We start from the raw sequence: 22,331 nt of genomic DNA on the forward strand, positions 1-22,331 counted from the left end.
TTATAAAAAAAATATCCCAAGCTTTGATGATCTCACAGAGCTCTGTTCAATCCATCATTGGAAAATGGAAAGAGTATGGCACAACTGCAAGCCTACCAAGACATGGCCGTCCACCTAAACTGACCAGCCGGGCAAGGAGAGCATTTATCAGAGAAGAGCCAAGAGGTCCATGGTAACTCTGGAGGAGCTGCAGAGATCCACAGCTCAGGGGGGAGAATCTGTCCACAGGACAACTATTAGTCGTCTCTCCACAAATCTGCCCTTTATGGAAGAGTGACAAGAAGAAAGACATTGGAGAAAGAAAGTCATAAGAAGTCCTGTTTGTAGTTTGTGAGAAGCCATGTGGGGGACACAGCAAACATGTGGAAGAAGGTGATCTGGTCAGATGAGACCAAAATAGAAGTTTAGCCTAAAAGCAAAAGAAAACTAACACTGCACGTCACCCTGAACACACCATCCCCACCGTGAAACATGGTGGTGGCAGCATCATGTGGCGGGGATGCTTTTCTTCAGCAGGGACAAGGAAGCTGGTCAGAGTTGATGGGAAGATGGATGGGGCCAAATACAGGGCAATCTTATGCCGCACACACACGACCAGACTTTCCGGCAGAAAAGGTCAGGCTGAATCATTTCATCGGATATTCCGATCATGTGTGGGGCATCAGCGGTTCTAGAAATAGAACACTTTTTAAACATTTCCGATGGAATCAATCCCTATCGGGAAAACCGTTCTTCTGTATGCTGGTCCGACGGACCAAATTACGACGCAAAGGGCAGCTATTGGCTACTGGCTATTGAACTTCCTTTTCTAGTCCCGTTGTATGTCATCACGTTCGAAAATGAACGGACTTTGGTGTGAGCAAGTCAGAGCTCCGTCAGAAAGACCGTCAGAGTTTATTCTGACGAAAAGTCCGGTTGTGTGTGAACGCGGCATTAGAAGAAAACATGTTAGAGTCTGCAAAAGACTTGAGACCGGGGCGGAGGTTCACCTTCCAGCAGGACAACGACCCGAAACATCCAGCCAGAGCTACAATGGAATGGTTTACATCAAAGCATATTCATGTGTTAGAATGGCCCAGTCACAGACCAGACCTAAATCACATTGAGAATCTGTGGCTTGAAAATTGCTGATCACAGACGCTCTCCATCCAATCTGACAGAGTTCGAGATATTCTGCAAAGAAGAAGAATGGGCAAAAATGTCCTCTCTAGATGTGCAAAGCTGGTAGAGACATCCCCAAAAAGACTTGTAGCTGTAATTGCAATGAAAGGCAGTTCTACAAAGTATTGACTCCGGGGGGGGGGGGGGGCGCCATACAAATGCCCCCCCACACTTTTCACATATTTATTTGTAAATAATTTTGAAAACCATTTATCATTTTCCTTCCACTTCACAATTATGTGCCACTTTGTGTTGGTCTATCACATAAAATTCCAATAAAATACATTTACGTTTTGGTTGTAACATGACAAAATGTGGAAAATTCCAAGGGGTATGAATACTTTTTCAAGGCCCTGTATATGTAGATTCTCAATTCTATTTTGAGAACAGCAGCCTCACTGGAGCCATTGATTGACTGATTTACAGATATGTAATATTCAGCGCTTAGTCCTTACTCTATATTTGGAGGAAGGAATCACAGCACACAGGGGTGTGACATAGGTATATATGACCCTACTGGAAGTATTGGACGTCAGAGACATTGATAGAGGCTGCAGTCCGGGAAAAAAAGGAAAGTAAGAGACATAGACCACCAGGGGAATACGATACCTTTTGTACTACAGAGAATGGAGAGGAGATAGGCAACATTAGAAACTGGCTATTACAGAAAATAAAGGAGAAGTAGGAGACCCGGGAGTTACAAGGAATGGAGAGGAGGTAGGAGATATGGGAGACCGGAGAGGGGAGTGATATACCTCTTCTATTACTGGGATCGGAGGGCAGGTAGGAGACAATGGACACCAGAGAGGAGAGTATAATACCTCTTCTATTACAGAGAATGGAGAGGAGGTAGGAGACATGGGACACCAGAGAGGAGAGTATAACACCTCTTCTGTTACAGGGACTGGAGAGGAGGTAGGAAACAACTGGAAATGGGAGTATAATACTTCTTTTATTACAGGGAATGGAGAGGAGGTAAGAGACACAGGAGACCGGAGAGGGGAGTATAATACCCCTTCTATTACAAGGAATGGAGAGGAGGTAGGAAACAACCGGAAATGGGAGTATAATACTTCTTCTATTACAGGGAATGGAGAGGAGGTAGGAGACACGGAAGACTGGAGAGGTGAGTATAATACTTCTTCTATTACAGGGAATGGAGGGGAGGTAGGAGACACAGGAGACCGGAAAGGGGAGTATAAGACCTCTTCTATTACAGGGAATGGAGGGGATGTAGGAGACACAGAAGACCAGAGAGAGGATTATAAAACCTCTTCTATTACAGGGAATGGAGAGGATGTAGGAGACACAGGAGACCGGAGAGGGGATTATAAAACCTCTTCTATTACAGGGAATGGAGAGGAGGTAGGAGACACAGGAGACCGGAGAGAGGATTAGAAAACCTCTTTTATTACAGGGAATGGAGAGGAGGTAGGAGACATGGAACACCAGAGAGGAGAGTATAACATCTCTTCTGTTACAGGGAATGAAGAGGAGGTAGGAAACAACTTGAAATGGGAGTATAAGACCTCTTCTATTACAGGGAATGGAGGGGATGTAGGAGACACAGGAGACCGGAGAGGGGAGGATAATACCTCTTCTATTGCAGAGAATGGAGAGGAGGTAGGAGACACTGGATTCTGGTGACGGGAAGAGGCAGTTAGGGGAAATCTCCCCCCATGGCGCGCAGCTCGGTCTCAGCTATAATTTCAAAATCTTCCATTAAAAAAAGAAAATCCAGAGAAGGAGTTGGAGGCGCTGAACCTAAAAATAGAGCGATAAGAAATGTCCTCGCCTGCGATTGTGGCTGCTGAATAAGATTTCAATGAGCACGAAGGGTTCTTGGAAAGGAGGATAAATGACGGGGATGCAGGTGTGTGTGAGGAAGTAAAGGAATAAGATTTATTTAGTACATATGTTCCACACACCGAGGAGCGGCTGGGCCTCCTCGTCAGGAGGAAGATTAACAAACATGGTGTCAGCCGAGAGCCGCTGAAACAGCCAACTACGAACGTGACTAATAGCCCGACGCACAAAGCCTTAAATCTGCGGGGAAAAAAAAAAAACCCCCTGCAGGAGAAATTAACATTTCACAAGATAAGAGTTAATTATTTGCAATGCTCTGAAGCAGATTGACAGGTTAATCAAACGAGAGAACAGGAGGGCTCGCCCGAATCTCATTATTATTCCAACGTTCTGAATCGGGAACCCCCACCCTCCCCCCCCCACCCCCTCCCGTCGGCTCATCCCGGAGGGATGCGCTTTATCTTAGAGGGCTTATATTTATTATACGGAAGGTAGAAAGGATTCACGCTGATAATGCCTTTGCCCATGGAAACAATGAGGGAAAAGCATTTATAGCGATTCCATCAAATCTGCGTTTCTGAGATTCTTTATAAGTTTGGAGAGTTGATTAATACAAGTTATCTGATTTTATTATACATTCCATAAAAGTAATAAGAGGTTTCTTCTTCTTCTTTTTTTTTTCCACCATGGCTAGGAGGGCCTGTTCCAATGACAACCACCAAAAAGGAGAGCTCCTCCCACTCAGAGATTGCTTTTCACGTTCTGTGTCTCTGGGTCAGGAAGTAACACTCCCAATGGGACATCGACAAAAAAAAAGTTTATTGGCTGGATCTGGTTACAAGTTTAAAAATTAGGTTTAGGTATATAGCGTGATGACGTCACCATCTGACGAAATGCGTAGGGCGGAGTTTGTGGGCAGAGAGCCTCAGTGTTTCTAACATTTGTGATTCTTTTATTATGTCAGCGCAAAACTTTTGGAATAATAAATTCTATCCCTTCGTACTGAACCAAGAGGCTGTTCATTTCTATATGTTCTGTGAATAGCGCACTTTAGTGAGATGGGAGTTTGTGAACCCTAGATGATAAAAAACGCTTATTTGACCGTGCTATAAAAATTTGGATGACCAATTGGCCCCAACACACTGAGCTTGTAATGCTGCAGTATTGCACGCATTCATCTGCAAATTACCAAAACAAAGGTGTACATTAGTGCACTGTGGTTTCATTCATTCTTAATGGCACTCCAACGCACCATGCTAATGGGTATGCTTTGTAGCACACCATAACACACAATTGTCAACTATAATGTATTATGGTGCTTACTCATTCAAGTAGGGGAGGCCTGGTGTCTGGTATCAGATTGTGATAAGCCCTCCACCCATAGACCCCCACAACCACTGGCCAGGGTTGTGGGGAAGAGGCCCTTGTCCTCGTTTACCTTTTATGGGTGTGTTTTGGTGCATTAGGCAGCCATTTCAAATGAGATTACCACAACAAAGGTGTGCATTGGTGCACTGTGGTGCCATTCATTCTTAATGGCACCCCAATGCACCATGCTAAAACAAAGGTGTGCATTGGTGCACTGTGGTGCCATTCATTCTTAATGCCACCCCAACACACCATGCTAATGGATGTGCTTTGTAGGACACCATAACACACAATTGTCAACGACAATGTATTATGGTGCTTACTCATTCAAGTAGGGGAGGCCTGGTGTCTGGTATCAGATTGTGATAAGCCCCCCACTCATAGACCCCCACAACCACTGGCCAGGGTTGTGGGGAATAGGCCCTTGTCCTCGTTTACCTTTTTTTGGTGTGTGTTTTTGTGCACTAGGCAGCTATTTCAAATGAGATTATCACGACAAAGGTGTGCATTGGTGCACTGTGGTGCCATTAATTCTTAATGGCACCCCAATGCACCATGCTAAAACAACGGTGTGCATTGGTGCACTGTGGTGCCATTCATTCTTAATGGCACCCCAACACACCATGCTAATGGTTGTGCTTTGTAGGACACCATAACACACAATTGTCAACAACAATGTATTATGGTGCTTACTCATTCAAGTGGGGGAGGCCTGGTGTCTGGTATCAGATTGTGATAAGCCCCCCACCCATAGACCCCCACATCCATGCTAATGGATGTGCTTTGTAGCACACCATAACTCAGTTATCCACTACTGTGCATTGTGGTGCTTACTCATTCAAGTGGGGGGGGGGGGGGCTGGTATCTGGTATCCGATTGTGCTAAGCCCCCACCCCCAGACCCCCACAACCACTGGCCATTGTTGTGGGGAAGAGGCCCTTGTCCTCATTTACCTTTTTTTGGTGTGTTTTTGTGCATTAGGCAGCCATTTCAAATGAGATTACCACAACAAAAGTGTACATTGGTGCACTGTGGTGTCATTCATTCTTAATGGCACCCCAACGCACCATGCTAATGGATGTACTTTGTAGCACACTATAACACACAATTGTCAACTACAATGTATTATGGTGCTTACTCATTCAAGTAGGGGAAGCCTGGTATGTGGTATCAGATTGTGAAAAGCCCACCACTCCCAGACCCCCACAACCACTGGCCAGGGTTGTGGGGAAGAGGCCCTTGTCCTTGTTTACCTTTTTTTGGTGTGTTTTTGTGCATTAGGCAGCCATTTCAAATGAGATTACCACAACAAAGGTGTGCATTGGTGCGCTTTGGTGTCATTCATTCTTAATGGCACCTCAACGCACCATGCAAATGGATGTGCTTTGTAGCACACCATAACACACAATTGTCAACTACAATGTATTATGGCGCTTACTCATTCAAGTGGGGAGGCCTGGTGTCTGGTATCAGATTGTGAAAAGCCCCCCACCCCAAGACCCCCACAACCACTGGCCATTGTTGTGGGGAAGAGGCCCTTGTCCTCATTTACCATTTTTTGGTGTGTTTTTGTGCATTAGGCAGCCATTTCAAATGAGATTACCACAACAAAAGTGTACATTGGTGCACTGTGGTGCCATTCATTCTTAATGGCACCTCAACGCACCATGCAAATGTATGTGCTTTGTAGCACACCATAACACGCAATTGTCAACTACAAAGTATTATGGTGCTTACTCATTCAAGTGGGGTCTGGTATCAGATTGTGAAAATCCCCCCACTCCGAGATCCCCACAACCACTGGCCAAGGTTGTGGATAAGAGGCCCTTGTGCTCATTTACTTTTTTTTGGTGTGTTTTGGTGCATTGGGTAGCCATTTCAAATGAGGTTACCACAACAAAGGTTTGCATTGGTGCACTGCAGTGCCATTCATTCTAAATGGCACCCCAACACACCATACAAATGGATGTGCTTTGTAGCACACCATAACACACAATTGTCAACTACAAAGTATTATGTTGCTAACTCATTCAAGTGGGGAGGCCTGGTGTCTGGTATCATATTGTGAAAAGCCCCCCACTCCAAGATCCCCCCAACCACTGTCCATTGTTGTGGTGAAGAGAGCCTTGTGCTTATTTACCTTTTTTTTGTGTGTAAAATGAGATTACCACAACAAAGGTGTGCATCGATGCACTGTGGTGCCATTCATTCTTAAAGGCACCCCAATGCACCATGCTAATGGATGTGCTTTGTAGCACACCATAACACACAGTTGTCCACTACTGTGCATTGTGGTGCTTACTCATTCAAGTGGGGGAGAGGGGGCTGGTATTTGTTATCCGATTGTGATAAGCCCAGACCCCCACAACCACTGGCCAGGGTTGTGGGGAAGAGGCCCTTGTGCTCATTTACTTTTTTTGGTGTGTTTTGGTGCATTAGGCAGCCATTTCAAATGAGATTACCACAACAAAGGTGTACATTGGTGCACTGTGGTGCCATTCATTCTTAATGGCACCCCAATGCACCATACTAATGGATGTGCTTTGCAGCACACCATAACACACAATTGTCAACTACAATGTATTATGGTGCTTACTTATTCAAGTGGGGGGAGGGGGGCTGGTGTTTGTTATGAGATTTCAATAGCCCCCCCCCTCACCTGCAGACCCCCAAAACCACTAGCCAGGGTTGTGGGGAAGAGGCCCATGTCCTCATTATTATTATATTATTACTATACACGATTTATATAGCACCAACAGTTTATGCAGCGCTTTACAATATATAGGGGGGACAACAATACAATACAATACAAAAGGTAGAGGGGTGGTGGTACAAAAGGTAATAGCTGCCTGTCTTTGGTGAGTTTTGGTGCAGTAGGTAATCCTTTCAAATGAATGGGCTGCATTAACGCAATGCACGTCAATGTGCATCATTGTGTGCACCAAAGCGCATGGGTTACCACATACCAACATGGTGAAGCCATCCTATTGGAAGCTCCAAGTGTCCCCTGTGTCACACCACCACAAGCTACTATACTTCTTTAGTAATATAAAACTTAATAACAGCATATACTACTTGCTGTTTAGATTGCCAGTGCCATAGGTGATGGGGATACTCACACCATAGGCCCCAAAGGCTTGAAAGGTGAGACCTTCAATGACTGGATGACCAGAAGTCCCTTGGAGCCCAAGGTTCCTATTTGGGTAGCCCAATGCCCATTGTGTTTTGGACTACTTATTATCAGTCCACTATTAAGCCAGGTGACGGGAACGTTCGCTCCTCATATTGAATGATGGGTGTCGTGGCACCGTGGATTTTTCCTTTTATCTTTGCTGGTTGTGCTCGGATATATGGCTCCAAAAATAATACCGCTAGGAAAAAAAACTCACATGGTAAAGTCCATAATTATACATTTTTTTTAGGATGGGGTGGTTATTTACCCCTTGTATTTGGCCGGGTGACCACTGTCACTGGAACTAATCATGAAATGGATGGAAAATAAAAAAGTATGATTGTCTACAGACCAGGAACAGAGAGGAAAACTTCCACATGGGATGCTGAAGGGGTTTCGGATTTACATAAGTACAGGTTGTGATTGAAACTAATTACAAGAGTGATCTGTGTACAAATTACATTTGCTATGTTTAAATAACACTGATAATAGTTATCTTTTATTAACTGTTATATTCTTCTAGTATCGGGATAGGACAATGGGAGCTTTAGAAAACCAGAGGCAGATGGTTTTCTACGGCTGTACTACATTACATATTGGGTTCTGCAGAGACATCTGGAGGCATCATTGTAACACGGTCCCTAGATGAGCGCGAGAAACTTCTGCCGTGTCTGGAGAATTCCCCACCAATATGACGACCTTTCTAAAACCGTGATGTGATTTCTGTTTTACAGATGGTGGTGGCGTGCAAGCGGGTGCTGGCTGTCCAGAAGCTCCAGCCGTGGCCCCAAGTCAGCCTGTCAACTGGTTCCTCGGAGAAATCACTAACCAAACCTGAACCCACGCCAAGCGAAAGCTACGATGAGCTGGACCGCAAGATCCTCCAGTTATGTGGTATGGATGACAACGTTTTGTCTTTAAAAAAATAAAAAATAATCTGGCCCTCCCCATCATAAGTGGAGTCTAAAACCAACAATAAAGCAACATTCCTTCCACTGAAATAATGGGGCACTATTCCTTCCACTGAAACCAATGATACCAGTGATGGGACACTATTCCTCCCACTGAAACCAGTGATGGGGCACTATTCCTCCCACTGAAACCAATGATGGGACACTATTCCTCCCACTGAAACCAATGATGAGGCACTATTCCTCCCACTGAAACCAATGATGGGACACTATTCCTCCCACTGAAACCAATGATGGGACACTATTCCTCCCACTGAAACCAGTGATGGGACACTATTCCTCCCACTGAAACCAGTGATGGGATACTATTCCTCCCACTGAAACCAGTGATGGGACACTATTCCTCCCACTGAAACCAGTGATGGGACACTATTCCTCCCACTGAAACCAGTGATGGGACACTATTCCTCCCACTGAAACCAGTGATGGGACACTATTCCTCCCACTGAAACCAGTGATGGGACACTATTCCTCCCACTGAAACCAGTGACGGGACACTATTCCTCCCACTGAAACCAGTGACGGGGCACTATACCTCCCACTGAAACCAGTGATGGAGCACTATTCCTCCCACTGAAACCAGTGATGGGGCACTATTCCTCCCACTGAAACCAGTGATAGGACACTATTCCTCCCACTGAAACCAGTGATGGGGCACTATTCATCCCACTGAAACCAGTGACGGGGCACTATTCCTCCCACTGAAACCAGTAATGGGGCACTATTCCTCCCACTGAAACCAGTGATGGGACACTATTCCTCCCACTGAAACCAGTGATGGGACACTATTCCTCCCACTGAAACCAGTGATGGGACACTATTCCTCCCACTGAAACCAGTGACGGGACACTATTCCTCCCACTGAAACCAGTGACGGGGCACTATACCTCCCACTGAAACCAGTGATGGAGCACTATTCCTCCCACTGAAACCAGTGATGGGGCACTATTCCTCCCACTGAAACCAGTGATGGGGCACTATTCCTCCCACTGAAACCAGTGATAGGACACTATTCCTCCCACTGAAACCAGTGATGGGGCACTATTCATCCCACTGAAACCAGTGACGGGGCACTATTCCTCCCACTGAAACCAGTAATGGGGCACTATTCCTCCCACTGAAACCAGTGATGGGACACTATTCCTCCCACTGAAACCAGTGATGGGGCACTATTCATCCCACTGAAACACTATTCCTCCCACTGAAACCAGTGATGTGACACTATTCCTGCCACTGATACCAACAATGTTTCCGGCATGCACAGTCTATAGTGAGGTTAATCATTTTGGTAAAACATTTCCGTGTCAGCAGTTTCTTTTTGTGTAGAAACATGAGTCATGCAGGGTAATGCATAAACTCTGCCTGCAGTGTGAGAACTGACACTTCCTGTGAAGAAACTACATGTGCCTCAATCCCTGGGTCTCTTGGTTTAGTGCTGGTGCAGGTGAGAGCTACACAGCAATTGCAGTGGCGGTTTGTGCCCCATCGTTTTGGAGGGGGTTGGGTGGTAGACGGACCTGACCATGGACCGTCACTCCAGCCTGCACTGCACACCATATCACCACCCCTCCCCCCTGGTTGCCAGCTCCCTCTCCCTGTGCTGACAGAAGGAGATGGCGGCAGCTTCCCCCCTCAGTCTCTACCTTCTCCCGGCTCCGTTGGTCAGGCTTCCCAATGCGTCTCCTCGGTCATATGTCTCCTCCTTCCTCCTCATAAGCCAATAGGATGGCTTCTCCTTTCAATCTAGAAATGGGTCTCAAGACCCTCTCCCTGATTGGCCGGGAGGAGAATCAGTGTGATAATAGCGAATATTCATTCGCTATTGTCACACAACTGGGTGGGCTCAGAGCGCAGTGCTCTGCACCCAGAGCCTGCCCTTTTTTGAAGCCTATTAGAGCCTCCGGCTCTAATCACGTGCTTAAACCCCCCCCCCCCATTGGAATCCATGCATCCGGCACCCTGCATGTAGATTAGGGGGTCCTGCACATTGAAAAGGGCTGGCAGCGCCTGTGCGCCCTTAATGGATGGGCTGCCACTGAGTAATTGGATCTGACACATACACAGGGCAGGACTTAGGGTGGTGGGGGCCCCTGGGTTTGAGTCACTTTCGGGCCCTACCTTCTATACATTACCGTATTTATCAGCGTATAACACGTGCTGGCATATAACACACACCCCAAGTTTAGGAGGGAATTTTAAGGAAAAAACTTTTAGGAGGGAAGTTTAAGGAAAAAACTTACATTTAAATGCCCATCAATGCAGCCTCATCAGTGTCCATCTGCAATCTTGCCCATCCATCTGCAGCCTTGTCCAGTGTCATTGCAGCCTTGTCAGTGTCATTGCAGTCTTGAAGTTTAAAAATGGCGCTGCCGAAATACAGAGTCGTGTGTATCTCGGCGGCTCTCGGGCCCTCTCGCAGTCCCGAGCGGAGCCGAGAGTAGTCGAGTGTACTCGACTCGGCTCACAGTCATGCCCAGTCCCTGTGTTATGTCCATCATAGGGTGGGACTGGGCATAACTGTGAGCGGAGCCAAGCCGGGTACACTCGGCTATGTATCTTGGCGGGGCCCCTTATTGGGTGGGGCCCTTGGGCTTGAGCCCAGTCAAGCCCAATGGTAAGTCCTGCCCTGCACATACAGGTAGAGCATTCGCAGAGAGATCCTTCATGTGGCTGGAAGATGTTTTTTTTAATTGCATTACTACTCCCACATTTTTGATACAATACAGAGTACATGGTAAGGCGGGCATTGGACTCTGCGTCTCCGTTTTCCCTTGGACTCATAGGGACAAGCTAGGTGAAGCAATACATGGACATAGGGGTATTGATCAGCCACAATGTGTGAGCCCATCATTACAAGGTAGGGCCAAGAAATAGCACAGGGGATATACTATACCTACACTAATACCTTGTGTACAATGTGTTTAAAGTGTACAATGTGTTTAAAGTGTACAATGTGTTTAAAGTGTACAATCCCTTTAAATAGAAACAAAAAATACATCACAAGAAACTCTCTGTATCTGAGACAAAAAAAGATGCCTTGAGTAAGCTTGTTTTCAATTCTTCCCGAGATATGTCTCAAAGGAAAGCATTTCCGTCCTTAATATTATATCAAAGAAATCCACAAACTGAGATTTCACATCAAAACTCCGGCAACGTACAAAGAATGTCCATAATCCCAGTACTAAATCACAACTACAGCCTCTTATTTTAATAGATGCCTCATAGGGTGAGTATAAAGAAAAGATATGGCTCTCAACGCAGTTGTAAACACGACTGAGAATCACCAGCGTCCGGTATAAACGCAATGCACTCCTGGTAGAAGCCTCGTAAGGTAGACATGAAGACAATATATATGGCTCTCAATGCAATTGTGATTTGGGCCGAATAACACGACCAACCGATATAAATTCAGTATAAATTTGATCAAACTAGTGTGCCTTAGTTGTCATCATGAGATATAATATCAAATGTTGAAAGTTATGATGTCTTTATTGAAGACTGATCCTCTTGAAAGTTAAATTACTTCTGTATCACAGTACGTACAGGAAAACAAGATCTTCCAAAGAAACCTTTCAATGGAATCTGATCGTGTAGACCAGTTTTCTCCAAACTGTGGCCTACAGGACAAATGTTGGTCTTTGCTTGTCTTTGTCTAGCCCTTAGGGTGCTTTTCCTTCCACTGACACCAATAATGGGCGCTATTCCTTCCACTGACACCAATAAGGGGCGCTATTCCTTCCACTGACACCACTAATGAGCGCTGTTTCTTCCACTGACACCAATAATGGGCACTGTTCCCTCCACTGACACCAATAATGGGCACTATTCCTTCCATGGGCGCTATTCCTTCCACTGACACCAATAATGGGCGCTATTCCTTCCATGGGCACTATTCCTTCCACTGACACCAATAATGGGCACTATTCCTTCCATGGGCGCTATTCCTTCCACTGACACCAATAATGGGCACTATTCCTTCCATGGGCGCTATTCCTTCCACTGACACCAATAATGGGCGCTATTCTTTCCATGGGCGCTATTCCTTCCACTGACACCAATAATGCGTGCTATTCCTTCCATGGGCACTATTCCTTCCACTGACACCAATAATGGATGCTATTCCTTCCACTGACACCACTAATGAGCGCTGTTTCTTCCACTGACACCAATAATGGGCACTGTTCCCTCCACTGACACCAATAATGGGCACTATTCCTTCCATGGGCGCTATTCCTTCCACTGACACCAATAATGGGCGCTATTTCTTCCATGGGCACTATTCCTTCCACTGACACCAATAATGGGCACTATTCCTTCCATGGGCGCTATTCCTTCCACTGACACCAATAATGGGCGCTATTCCTTCCATGGGCACTATTCCTTCCACTGACACCAATAATGCGTGCTATTCCTTCCATGGGCACTATTCCGTCCACTGACACCAATAATGGATGCTATTCCTTCCACTGACACCAATAATGGGCGCTGTTCCTTCCACTGACACCAATAATGGACGCTATTCCTTCCACTGACACCAATAATGGGTGCTGTTCCTTCCACTGACACCAATAATGGGCGCTATTCCTTCCATGGGCGCTATTCCTTCCACTGACACCAATAATGGGCGCTATTCCTTCCATGGGCACTATTCCTTCCACTTACACCAATAATGGATGCTATTCCTTCCACTGACACCAATAATGGGTTCTGTTCCTTCCACTGACACCAATAATGGGCGCTATTCCTTCCATGGGCACTATTTCTTCCACTGACACCAATAATGGGCGCTATTCCTTCCATGGGCGCTATTCCTTCCACTGACAACAATAATGGGCGCTATTCCTTCCATGGGCGCTATTCCTTCCACTGACACCAATAATGGGCGCTATTCCTTCCATGGGTACTATTCCTTCCACTGACACCAAAAATGGGCGCTATTCCTTCCATGGGCGCTATTCCTTCCACTGACACCAATAATGGACGCTATTCCTTCCACTGACACTAATAATGGGTGCTGTTCCTTCCACTGACACCAATAATGGGCACTATTCCTTCCATGGGCACTATTCCTTCCACTGACACCAATAATGGGCGCTATTCCTTCCATGGGTACTATTCCTTCCACTGACACCAATAATGGGCGCTATTCCTTCCATGGGCACTATTCCTTCCACTGACACCAATAATGGGCGCTATTCTTTCCACTGACAACAATAATAGGCGCTATTCCTTCCACTGACAACAATGATGGGACGATATTCCTCTCACTGATACCAATGATGGGGCACGTTTCCTCTCACTGATACCAGTGATTGGCATTACTGATACCAATGACGGGGCACTATTCCTTCCACTTACACCCATGATGGGGCACTATTCCTCCCACTGACTCCAGTGATGGGGCACTATTCCTCCCACTGACACCAATAATGGGGCACTATTCCTTCCACTGACACCCATGATGGGGCACTATTCCTCCCACTGACACAAGTGATGGGACGCTATTCCTCCCACTGATACCAATGATGGGCACTATTCCTCTCACTGATGCCAATGATGGGCATTACTGATACCATTGATTAGGCGCTATTCCTTCCACTGACACCAAGAGTGGAGAAAGATTCCTTCCACTGACAATGATCATTGGACACAATTCTTGCCACAACAACGGGACACTATTCATTCCGCTGACACTGATCACGGGACACTGTTCCTCCCACTGTTACCAGTGGTGGGACACTATTCTTTCCACTGACACCAACAATGGAGTACTTTTCCTTCCACTGACACCAATGATGGGCCACTATTCCTCCAGCTGATACCACTGATGGAGCACTATTCCTCCCACTGATACCAAAGATGGGGCACTATTCCTCCCACTGATACCAAAGATGGGGCACTATTCCTCCCACTGACACCAACAATGGGCCGCTATTCCATTTTTCTCACTGACACCGGGCCATCTTCTACTTCAACAGGCCTCAGTCTAGCCCCTACCTAAAAATCTGAAGGACAGTCATTTGGCCCTTTTGTTTAGAAAGTTTGGAAACCCCTGATGTAGACCACAGTTCATTAAAGCTTGGTTCACATTGGAACTGGCTGTGGATCTCACAGGAACGCTGTGCGCCCCCATTCTCCGGTTCAGGGACGAATCAGGGACGAATCTTAGCCTGCATTCGGCCCTGAAATGGAGCAAAAGATGCAGCTGCCCCGGAGACATGTGAACCGCCTCCATAGAGAGCCGGTCACATTCTCCTGCAATGCGAATTGAATGCCGGGAAACCTGCATCCAATTTGCATAGGTGTGAACCCAGCCTTGGGGTACAAAGAAGTCGTCCTCTCTTTATAAAATAAGGTACAGTATCTCACAAAAGTGAGTACACCCCTCACATTTTTGTAAATATTTTATTATATCTTTATATGTGACAACACTGAAGAAATGACACTTGTCTACAATGTAAAGTAGTGAGTGTACAGCTTGTATAACAGTGTCAATTTGCTGTCCCCTCAAAATAACTCAACACACAGCCATTAATGTCTAAACCGCTGGCAACAAAAGTGAGTACACCCCTAAGTGATGGTAAGTGCGGTTCCCTCAATGAACTGTAGCTCCCCAGTGCAAGCGGCACTCATGCAGCCCCAGACCATGACACTCCCACCACCAGATGGTGTCAAGCGTGTGTGGCGGCAACCAGGTGAAGAGTTCAATGTTCAAAGACAAGTGTGTCTTGTCTACAGTCAAGCATGGTGGTGGGGGTGTCATGGTCTGGGACTGTATGAGTGCTGCCGGCACTGGGGAGCTACAGATCATTGAGGGAACCATGAATGCCAACATGTACTGTGACATACTGAAGCAGAGCATGATCCCCTCCCTTCAGAGACTGGACCGCAGGGCAGTATTCCAACATGATAACCACCCCAAACACACCTCCAAGACCACCACTGCCTTGCTAAAGAAGCTGAGGGTAAAGGTGATGGACTGGCCAAGCATGTCTCCAGACCTAAACCCTATTGAGCATCTGTGGGGCATCTTCGATTGGAAGGTGGAGGAGCGCAAGGTCTCCAACATCCACCAGCTCCGTGATGTCGTCATGGAGGAGGGGAAGAGGACTCCAGTGCCAACCTGTTAAGCTCTGGTGAACTCCATGCCCAAGAGGGTTAAGGCAGTGCTGGAAAATAATGGTGGCCACACAAAATATTGACAGTTTGGGCCCAAATTGGACATTATCTTGACTCACTTCTGTTGCCAGCGGTTTAGACATTAATGGCTGTGTGTTGAGTTGTTTTGAGGGGACAGCAAATTTATACTGTTATACAAGCTGTACACTCACTACTTTACATTGTAGGAAAGTGTGAAAGAAAGAAAGCATGAAAAGATAGAAGAAAATATTTACAAAAATGTGAGGGGTGTACTTACTTTTGTGAGATACTGTATACCAGTGAATCAAATGTGTACTGAAAAATATATCTGGGGAGTCCTGTCTCTTCACTGTATAAACAAGGCATTTAAATTCATCAAATAACATTATAACGATATTTTAAAGGTCACAACTTTTCACTATATAGAGTACTCCATTATGATAGTATTATGTACTTGAGAGATGTCAACTAATAACACGTAACTGAGAGTCTGAAGAAAGATTATGTTCAAGTTGTTTACTACTGGTCCGGAACCTTGCCTTTAATTAGCACTCATCCCTCAAGGATTGGTTGAAGTATATAATGTATACGTTATTATGAGGCTCTCTCTACGCTTTCCATGAAATATGGTAAAATATTTAATGGAAAGCGTAGAGAGAGCCTCATAATAACATATATATGTTCTACTTCAACCAATCCTTGATGGATAAGTGCTAATTCAAGACAAGGTTCCGGACCAGTAGTTGTTTGGGTATTAAAGCTACAATGTGTATCCAGGCATGTACTGGCCATGGGGACTATCGGGAGTTTCCCGGTGGGCCGATGGCTCAGTGGGCCACTCTGATGTAAGGGGGCTGCTGACGGGACACTCTGATGTAAGGGGGTGGTGATGGGACACTCTGATGTAAGGGGGTAGTGATGGGACACTCTGATGTATGGGGGATGCTCATGGGACACTCTGATATAAGGGGGCTGGTGATGGGACACTCTGATGTAAGGGGGCTGCTGACGGGACACTCTGATGTAAGGGGGTGCTGATGGGACACTCTGATGTAAGGGGGCTGGTAATGGGACACTCTGATGTAAGGGGGCTGGTAATGGGACACTCTGATGTAAGGGGTGCTAATGGGACACTATGATGTAAGGGGGCTGGTGATGGGACCCTCTGATGTAAGGGGGTGCTGATGGGACACTCTGATGTAAGGGGGCTGGTAATGGGACACTCTGATGTAAAGGGGCTGGTAATGGGACACTCTGATGTAAGGGGGCTGGTGATGGGACACTCTGATATAAGGGGGCTGGTAATGGGACACTCTGATGTAAGGGGGCTGGTGATGGGCCACTCTGATGTAAGGGGGCTGGTAATGGGACACTCTGATGTAAGGGGGCTGGTGATGGGACACTCTGATATAAGGGGGCTGGTAATGGGACACTATGATGTAAGGGGGCTGGTGATGGGACCCTCTGATGTAAGGGGGTGCTGATGGGACACTCTGATGTAAGGGGGCTGGTAATGGGACACTCTGATGTAAGGGGGCTGGTAATGGGACACTCTGATGTAAGGGGGCTGGTGATGGGACACTCTGATATAAGGGGGCTGGTAATGGGACACTCAAACTGTAAGTGGGCTGGTCTGGATGAAGTCCAGGGCCAAGTTTCTGTCCCAGTCCAGCCCTGTGTGTGTCCTCTGGGACAACTGAAGACTGTCATTCTGGTCAATCAAGCCATCCACCAGAAAAAAAAAAAGTAAATCGTGGCTGAGAGTAGGCCACCCCCAATGCCCAACCACATTCATGGCTCACAGGCCAGCCCGTACCTTCCTCAATTCCCTGCAATCATACAGGTGTCCGGGGCCTGGATTCTGCTCTTGCTCCACTTTAGTTCACCATCTAAATAACGGGCCACGTGACAAAGGTGTTCCATTCCAGGAAAGCTTTGCAATGACAGCATCACGGCTCACTTCCACCCAACGCCAAACCGCTAATATGTTTCACCAACACTAGGGCTTGTTCATGGAGAGAGTAACCAGTCATCCACAAAACGTTGTGTTGCTTGCTCAATGACTTTTTCAGGTCGAGAAACTACTGCTGTCTGCATCCCCACTTGGGAGATGTCTTCTTAGTTTCTGTCCAGATGAAACCCTGTTAGAAGTTGACATATGGGATTTTACCGACACAGTAAATGAAGGTAAATCTCCCCAATGTGGACACAGACAGTAATGAAAACCTCACAGAGAGTACAAAGCTAGGGGTGCATGGGCAATTTGTAGTAGTATTGAGAGCAAGGTTACTGGCTAGCTCTATCCAAGATTAAAGAAAATAGCATTTTGTGAGGAGTTCTGCTTTAATGTTCACATTTCATACATATAGCACCTTCACAGTTGCTAATGTAGGTAAATTTAGTTTTGCTCCCCTGTAGGCAGAGGAGAGTGTGTTAATTGAGGAGACTGGGCAGTGCTTCACAGCCTGTGGCTCTGTTACCTTCCCATCTTCTGGAACTCACTGGAAACTTCCAGAACATAGTGGATGGAGGGACAGAGGCTCTAGCCTGAATATTCATGGAGCTTCCACCAATCCCTGGGAAGGGGGGCCTAGAAGGCGGGGAAGCAGCCCATAAATATTCTAAAGCTTGGCAGTCTGGGAGCGGAATCTGTGGTCTAGCTATCTGGAGGTGACCCCTGTGCTGGGAAATGTGCCCCCTGGGGCAGAAAGGAACAGAAGTAGAGAGAGAGAGAGAGAGAGGAGGAAGAAGAGAGCTCCAGGAACTCACCCAGCTTTAGTCTCAGCTTGGCTTAGCTGCAGACTCCTAGCCAAACCAGAAGCAGCCCATCCAGCAGAATGGCCAAGACAGCAGCTCTCTGGGTCTTGCTTCGTAAAGAAACTGAGTGAGTACAAACCAGCCATCACCCCTAAGCCCTTGTACACACGGTCGGACATTCTGACAACCAAATCCGTTGGATTTTGTCCGACGGATTTTGTCCGACGGATTTTGTCCGAAACTGTTGCATACACACGGTCGGACAAAGTTGTCGGAAAATCCGATTGTACATAACGTGATGACGTTATTTCGTTATGATGGGACTACGTTCAGGCTGGTAGCCAATAGCTTTGGTCTAGGAATTTGATCTGAGCATGCGTGGCACTGCGGTGTCATTAGGTCACTCTACACTCTCATACAGTGGTGCAGAGAATGGTTCTATCACAGCTTCAGTGCCAAATAATGACCAGAAACCAATCAGAGTGATTCCCACTCATGTGTTCACTATATCAGATATAGATGGTTTCAGCATACAGAGGCCACTGCAGCCTGTAGTGTGCAACTGTTTAATATTGTAATTGTCGGATACAGTTATGCCCCGTACACACGATCGGACATTGATCGGACATTCCGACAACAACATCCAAGGATTTTTTTTTTGACGGATGTTGGCTCAAACTCGTCTTGCATACGCATACGCGGTCAAACAAAGTTGGTCGGAAATTCCGAACGTCAAGAACGCGGTGACATACAACACGTTACGACGAGCCGAGAAAAATGAAGTTCAATAGCTTCTGCTTGATTCCGAGCATGCGTGGAACTTTGTGCGTTGGAATTGTGTACACACGATCGGAATTTCCGACAACGGATTTTGTCGTCAGAAAATTTTGTGCGACGGAAATTCCGATGGAAAATGTCCGATGGAGCCTACACACGGTCGGAATTTCTGGCAAAAAGCTCCCATCGAACATTTTCCGTCAGACAATCAGACCGTGTGTACGGGGCATAATGCCCCATACACACAGACAGAAATTCAGACGGAGAAAGTCATATCGGATTATGTTGTTGGAAAATCCAATCGTGTGTGGGCTCTATCGGACTTTTTCTGTCGGAATCTCTGACGGAAAAAGTTTGAGAGCTGGATCTAAAATTTTCCGACAGCAAAATCCGATCTGACTTTTTCCGATCATGTGTAGAGAATTTCTGACGCACAAAGTGCCATGCAAGCTCAGAAATAATTAGGAGACGAATGCTATTGGCTACTGGCCTCTACGTAGTCCCCGTCATATGTGTATAACGTCACCTCGTCGGAACGATCGGATTTTCCAACAACTTTGTGCGACTGTGTGTATGCAAGACAAGTTTCACCCAAAATCCGTTGGAAAAAATCCGACGTGTTTTGTGGTCGGAATGTCTGACTGTGTGTATGGGGCATTAGAGTATTAAAAAGTAATACATTCATTAAATATTTAATACTGTAATCGTCTGATACAGCTATAGTGTTAAAAAGTAACAAATGAATTAAATGTTTAATACTGTAATCGTCTGATACAGCTATAGTGTTAAAAAGTAACAAATTATTTAAATGTTAAATACTGTAATCGTCTGATGCTGCTATAGTGTTGAAAAGTAACAAATTAATTAAATGTTTAATATTGCAATCGTCTGATAAAGCTATAGTGTTAAAAAGTAACAAATTAATTAAATGTTTAATACTGTAATCGTCTGATACAGCTATAGTGTTAAAAAGTAACAAATGAATTAAATGTTTAATACTGTAATCGTCTGATGCTGCTATAGTGTTAAAAAGTAACAAATTAATTAAATGTTTAGCACTGTAATTGTCTGATACAGTTATAGTATTGAAAAGAATTTGATGTAAAAACACTGTATTAAAACCACCAAAAACCACTTCAATTTCACCTCCCTCATTTACACTAATGCACTTCGCTAAATGGTGAAACTTTGACGAAATGTTCCTGACTTCACTAACATTTCAGCAAAGCGAGAAAAAAAAATAATAATCCCACTTTTGCTCATGTTGAAAAGGAATATCCATAACATACAGGATCAAAAATTCAAAGTTCTGCACATGTACCTGGCAATTAAAGGCTTTTTCAAAGATTATAGTTTTTTTGTTACATTATCATACAGCAATTTTTTATTGCAGATTGCTCTCAGGTAAATTCTTCAATAAAGTAGGAATTTTAAACTCTGCGCTTATTAAACTATGCATTATTTGAAGGTTTAGTCCAAAGTTTTCTGGAGGGGTATAAATGAATAAGGGCATGGGAAATAAAAAATAAAATAAAATAAATAAATATATATATATATATATATATATATATATATATATATATATATATATATATATACACAGCAATAGAATAATGAAGGTTTTAATAATTGAGCAGATAAGGGAACCAAGCCAGTAAATGATATTGTTTCTAAGACCTAAGGTTCTTAATATTTCCATCTTCTTCCGCTATCTTGTACCAATTCTGCTTCCCTTCCTTGGGGCGATATAAAGAGAATTTATGGTTCAATGTGGATATTTAACATTATGGTTTTTTTCCAGTTGTTTCTTTAATATTAAGACTGTGTCCTTACAAAACTTTCAAACTCAGTGGATTATGTCAGACTTCTTAAATATGGTCAGACTTCTTCAATGTCGGTAACAAAGTAACGGCCCCATGTATAGCTTTTTATCCTTCATCATTCAACCTGCTCCATGTAGAACTGAAAACTCCATCTCTGTGCCAAACAGCCACACTTGAACTACTCACTCAGATACACTAGATACTACTGTTAGTACCACTACTAATACTACTTCAGATAGCGATCCAGCGGCTCTTGAGCCGCTCTGACCTCTTTCATGAGAAAGCCAGCTGCCGGCTGAAAAAAAAATATGCTAATATCTTCAGCTGCAACCCCAGTAAACCACTTGCAAACCATAATGTATATATACCATACACTTAATTACCACAAGTATTGGGACGCCTGCTTTTACAAGCACACATGAACTTTAATGGCATTCCAGTCTTAGTCCGTAGGGTTCAATATTGAGTTGGCCCACCCTTTGCAGCTATGAATGAATGACTTGTATATCACTGCAAATGTGAACTGGATCGCCTCAAGGCGCTTGATCCGACCTGCATAGACTTCCTTCTTAAAAGAAGTGGGTCTTGAGTTTTTTTCTTGAAGGCCCCGATGGTTTCCTTCCAAGTGGATGTTCGTGGGTAGAGCGTTCCATAGCCATGGTCCTTGGACTGCGAATCTTCGTTCTCCCCTTGATTTGTACCGGGACTTGGGGATGAGGAGGAGGTTTTGGTTAGTCGATCGGAAGGTTGTGATTGGGAGTTTAGTGTTTTATTTTTTCGCATAAGTATTGAGGAGCGTTTCCTTGTGTGCATTTGTGGGTCAGGCAGAGGGTCTTGAATGTGATCCGATCCTTTATGGTTAGCCAGTGTAGGATCCTCAGGGAAGGGGAGATGGATTCCCAGGGTTTTTTTCCCGTGACTAGTCTTGGCGCCATGTTTTGGACGACTTGTAGGCGTGCAATCTGGAATTTAGGTAGTCCTATGTAGAGGGAGTTTGCGTAGTCGAGTCGAGAGTTGATGATTGTTCCTACTACTATTGCTTTCTCCTCTTCTGGAATGAAGGGGATGAGTCTACATAGCAGGCGTAGAAGATGGTAAGATCCGCTGACTACTGATCCTATTTGTGCATCCATTGACATCTCTAAATCTCTGAATCAAAGAGTTGAAGCTATAACAGCTTCAACTCTTCTGGGAAGGCTGTCCAGAAGGTTTAGGAGTGTGTATCGGAATGTTTGACCATTCTTCCAGAAGCGCATTTGTGAGGTCAGGCACTGCTGTTGGACAAGAAGGCACAGTCATGTTGGAACAGGAAGGGGTCATCCCCAAACTGTTCCCACAAAGTTAGGAGCATGAAAC

At 45.2% G+C, this 22,331-nt stretch overlaps 1 protein-coding gene across 3 annotated transcripts in view; it reads left to right on the forward strand.

Annotated features, from left to right (window-relative positions):
* PDE2A (phosphodiesterase 2A) overlaps window positions 1-22,331 on the forward strand; it is a 910,752-nt gene that overhangs the window by 705,262 nt on the left and 183,159 nt on the right. For all 3 annotated transcript variants that reach the window (XM_077451150.1, XM_077451151.1, XM_077451152.1), the window contains one exon: window positions 8,242-8,401. In XM_077451150.1, the coding sequence (XP_077307276.1) occupies window positions 8,242-8,401 (160 nt within the window). The remainder of the gene's footprint in view (window positions 1-8,241; window positions 8,402-22,331) is intronic.

This window comes from Lithobates pipiens, unplaced genomic scaffold, assembly GCF_037356315.1.
Source record: "Lithobates pipiens isolate NorthernLeopardFrog02 unplaced genomic scaffold, aLitPip1_a1.2 Scaffold_23, whole genome shotgun sequence".
NCBI lineage: Eukaryota > Metazoa > Chordata > Amphibia > Anura > Ranidae > Lithobates > Lithobates pipiens.